A 5,135-nucleotide genomic window follows, 5' to 3' on the forward strand; every position below is an offset into this window, starting at 1 on the left:
GATTTATGAACTCAAATTTGCTTCCCTCTTGTTAATCTGTCTTATGTCAGTTTAGTTATTAGACTAAATAATCTATCAGACAAGGGAAAAGTTTTTAAACATATTGATAATATGTGTATTGATTCCTTCTCATGAATTTCCTTCCAGTTTTTCTAAAACTTACAACCAATTTATTCTCTTTATAGAAAGAACATTATATATACATTAAAATGGAACTGATTGGGCCAAGTAACAGTTCAAGATGCCGAATTGCATATACTTATTCCTATATACTATTTAGAAAGGTAAATATTACGTGAAAAGGGATATATATTCATCACTATGATATTTTCATATGTAAATAGAAAATATTTGTGGAATAATTAAAGAAATAAATGTATATAACTGTCTAAGTACTAAAAAGCATACAAATGTGACAAAGTTAGAATCTATCATAATGAATTCATAGCTATATTTCCACAACAGATTAGTGGCGAAGAACATACTTACAAATAGAACACATTGTGTGTTTGGTAGGTGTGAAAAGTGCAAATATGAAAACAAATACTTCTTTCAAAGAGCTTGTAGTCTTAAAATATTATTAAAAGTAACATTCCTTTTCAAAAATGCTTATCAACTTCACATTTAATTCTTATTTATTATTCATTTCAAATAATTGTGAAAATTAGTGAACGATGCATGCAGAATATAGGCAATATAAAGGAATATACCACTTACAGTGATTATATTGTAACCATTCCTGAAGAACTCAATAAACCATGTTTAAAATAAAATATTTTTTCAAGGGAACTATACACAAATTCAAATTCTCTTTTCAATGTTACCTGTTTAAGAATGACCCTCTAACTGATTTAGTGAGACTCTCCACCTGTATACTCAAAAGTTCAGGAGTATGCTGCAGCTATTTTATCCAGGACTTTCCTCAACGTACACACTTTTATATCTTGAATATCTAGCACATGCATTTAGAGAGGGACATAAGGTTACTAAGAAATGTAACATTTTTTTGAAATTGGCTTTGCACACACAATTGTTCTCTGTAACACTAGAGGTTGAATAAAAGATCACACGTAAGTAGTTAAAATTTGTGTACTTTAATAGCAAAAACAAAATGAATCTACAAAACAACATATTTGTGTACATTATCACTCATGTGTTTTTCTGTTTGTTCTTACCTCATAGAAAACCTTATTTCCAGTCTGCCCTTTGACTAAGAATTAATTTTGATAGTTTCCCTCTCTTACCTTCATTCCCAACCTGTCAGTTATCATTGTTCATAACAGTTTGATCATCATATTTTACACCCCAATATTCCTACTCACATTTTCTGATAGCAGAGAAAACAAATACAGGAGATAAACATATTATTAAAATTTAATAATTGGCAAATATATTTCATTGTTATGTTGTAAGCTCAGGAAAAGTGCTCCCGAATGGATACATTGACTAATCGGATATCATTAAATTCTAGTCCACTCAGGTTTGTTAATGTTTGGATTCAGTATTATATACAAACAAACAAAAGAATATGCCTCTCCCAAATTCTAAAACTAAATTGTCATTTAGTAGAATTCTTCCACTGTGTATTACTCTATTACTGTAATCACTGGAGCTATTGAATGCTTTCAACCCACCTGCTATATTTTAATTTCAATCATTCATAGGTTCTTCATGAAAACAGTTTTTCTATGTATAATTTTCAGCAGAGCATTTTTGACATCCTTGTTTCTCAGACTGTAGATGAGCGGATTCAACATTGGAATGACAATGGTATAGAAGACAGAGGCCACCTGTGCCTGGGTCAGGGATAAGGAGTTATCAGACTGCAAATATGTGAACGTCAGGGAACCATAGAAGATAGTTACCCCCATGAGGTGAGATGCACACGTGGAAAACGCCTTCTTCCTGCCTGCTGCAGACTGGATCCTCAGGATGGCTGAGATAATGGCAATGTAAGTGACAGTAATAATACAAAGTGGAAAAAGAATAGTGAAGCCAGCTAAAAAGAAGATCATCAGCTCAGTGCTAAAAATATCCACACAGGACAGAGCCAAAAGAGCTGTGGTGTCACAGAAGAAATGGTTGATGTTTGAATCACAGAATGGTAAACTGCTGATCACAGAGATGGTTATCAAAGAATTTATAAATGCAATCACATATGGCATTGCTGCCAACCAGTTACAAACTTCTTGTGACATAACTACTGAATATAATAAGGGGTTGCAGATTGCTACATAGCGGTCATAGGCCATAGAGCCAAGCAGAAAACATTCACTTCCTACCCAAGACCCAAAAAAATACATTTGAGCAAAGCAGCCAACAAAGGAGATGGTCTTCTGGATGGACTGGAAATTTACCAATGCCTTGGGTGTTATCGTAGAGGAGTAAAATATGTCAATGAATGCTAAATTGCTGAGGAAAAAGTACATAGGCGTATGAAGTTGAGAGTCCACTGTGATTAAGAGGATGAGAGCAAGGTTTCCCAGTACAGTGAATAGGTAGATAAAGAGAAATATTAGAAAAAGGCTGACTTGTATTTCAGGGTAATTGGGAAATCCAGAGAGTACAAAGAAGGTCACTTGAGTGAAATTGTTCTTGGCCATTATTGTTATCTCAGGTCTGTGTTTCAGCATCGGGAGAAAAAGAACAATAGCAATGATTCAAGTTTGTTACAAACCTAATAATCACCTTAGTTGACCTAGATGTTATTGATGAATAGCAGATTCAATAGAAATGTCAAATAATTTTGATTTCGTTATGAGTTGTTAATGATGTTTTTATATAATAAGACATACATTGGGTATATTCTCCACCTTAGGAGTTACCAACACCTCAATCTGTGATGTCCACCTTGGACTTTTCCTCTCTGGAGAAGCTCTTATTCTCTTTTGAGCAGTTCTTTCTCTCTCTCTCTCTCTCTCTCTCTCTCTCCCTCTCTCTCTCTCTTTCTCCCTCTCTCTCTCCTCTTTCTCTAAATGTATACATCTCTCTCAAATATATATGTATTTCACTAAGTAAAATGACATATATCATTAAATAAAATTTGATTCAACCTTACAAAACCAATAAATACAGTAGCACTGTACCACTGTCCTCCCTTCGTTTATCATTTTGCTGGAGTGGGGATCAGTAACATCTCCATTGTGAGACTTGTTGTTACTGTTTATAGCATATCAAATACTCCATGGGGGACTTGCCAGGTTATGCCATGTGGATGGGATACTCTCTGTAGCTTCCAGGCTCTCCAAGAGAGACAGAGGAATCCAACCCAGGTTGGCCGCATGCAAGGCAAACACCCTACCCGTTGTGCTATCACTCCAGTAGTAAAGAATTTTATGTTCAGAATTGTGCACCATTGTAACACTCTCTAACTGTATCTGGAAGAATTGTTCAAGATATCTTTCCAGATATGATATGCCAAGTCATACAGTCCCTGTATTCATCTATTACTGAATTCACACATCCCTGTATCAAGGTACTAGTTTAATAAGATCTATATCTCATTGAGTTAGTAATTTTAAATCCCTCTGTTGCAGTTTTCTTTTTTTATCACTACAGAAGTCTTTTAGGGTAGTTTCATGAGCTTACTAAGATTTTAGAAAGACACGTTGGATTATTCCTTAGACTACAGCTATGTTAAAATGTGCAAGAATGTTTCTCTTTAAAAAATTATACTAAATGAAAGAAACAGAAAATAAGAATCACCCTTTTTACACATTTAATATTAAAAATATTCACACATTATTTTATATCACATACTCTCTTTAGTTGTGAGATGAAGCCAAGAAGGAAATTAAACTATACAAAGAAAAATGTATGTGTGCTAGTTAATATGTGATTTCTAATACATAGCACATAGTTATCAGTGAAGTCAAGCACAGTCCATGTATTACTAACTGATCATTTCCTATCAATGCTAAATTACTAAAAACAGTAGATGTGCATTTTCATATTTAAAACAAGGAAATAAAATACAATGTGATCTCACTACCAAGTAATTAATAGCTTTTTTCTAACTTTATTAACACAATTCTGTAATAAATAACTAAAAAGGAAAACATGTAGTACTAATGAAAATTTGGCTCAAACATAAGCATAACTTCTTTAATTATCTGAGCAGCATTCGTTTTATTTTAATGTAAATAAGTACTTAGAGTCCCCAGGCTCAGTAAGGGTCCAGTTTACGTACTTGGCTGGCTTAATAAGTATTTATCCATGGACAGAATTTTGTCTCACCTGCCATTAAAAGCACTTTCCCAGGGCCAACTGAAAGATGCAGAAGTTTAGGAACAGTTTGTCTTTGGAAGCATATATAGATATGATGAGCTCAGTTGTAGTGGGAAAAAAGACCATAAAATCAGACTTACCAGCAATGCAGTCTCCAAAGGAAACCTGGATCTCTTTCAGCTATTTTTTTTCTGCTAAATTTGCTCATTTATATGATTAGACAACAAGAAGAGAAAATGTGTACTATTCATCATATTAATCACCTTCACCATTAGTAATTAGTATATGATTCTACTTTTTTCATCTTCAAAAAAAACCTAATGTAATGTCAATGTAATGATTTAGGTCTAAAGATATTATTTCTGATTAAATGTAAAATGCTGTTGTTAAGAACAGAGCATTTTTTTAACAATTAAATTTTGTGTTAATATCATAAAGTTGATAAGTATTTGGGAATGTCATGAAGTGTCTGAGTAATATACATATTACCCTTATCATTACGGTTTAAATAAAAACCAAATTAGTACAACTATACATATTTTAAAAGATGCTTGGGAATTAACAAGTTCACTTGTATTAAGATTTAGTTTTGTTCTTAGCCTTTTTATAAAGCAGTCCATGACAAAGTACTGACTTCTAAAATCTAGTGTGTTGCATAGCTGTTTTATACCAACGTCTATTCCTCAAACTCTCAAACTTATTCATTAAAAAAGTTGTGAATTAGCATCTTTAATCTCTTGAGACTTTAAAGTGAATTGGACTTAAGTTTCATTTATAACTTGTGATAAATCATGTTTAGTGGAAATCATCAGATGTATATTGTGTACTTTTGCACATATTTAAATTTCATAAACAATTACATTCAATTATAATTCTAGAACTGTACTTCAGGTGATTTAAAGTTGATG

At 32.8% G+C, this 5,135-nt stretch overlaps 1 protein-coding gene across 1 annotated transcript; it reads right to left on the reverse strand.

The window, feature by feature from the left end:
• Positions 1-1,658: 1,658 nt before the first annotated feature.
• Positions 1,659-2,603, reverse strand: LOC130042194 (olfactory receptor 8I2-like). Its single transcript, XM_056134482.1, has one exon. It carries the CDS (start codon positions 2,601-2,603, stop codon positions 1,659-1,661), a length of 945 nt encoding a protein of 314 aa, XP_055990457.1.
• Positions 2,604-5,135: the final 2,532 nt, after the last annotated feature.

This window comes from Sorex fumeus, unplaced genomic scaffold (assembly GCF_029834395.1).
Source record: "Sorex fumeus unplaced genomic scaffold, SorFum_2.1 ptg000007l, whole genome shotgun sequence".
Lineage (NCBI taxonomy): Eukaryota > Metazoa > Chordata > Mammalia > Eulipotyphla > Soricidae > Sorex > Sorex fumeus.

Bases quoted from the DNA above. Each gene is read 5' to 3' on its own strand.
- LOC130042194 (XM_056134482.1), bottom strand. From the start codon at position 2,603: ATGGCCAAGAACAATTTCACTCAAGTGACCTTCTTTGTACTCTCTGGA.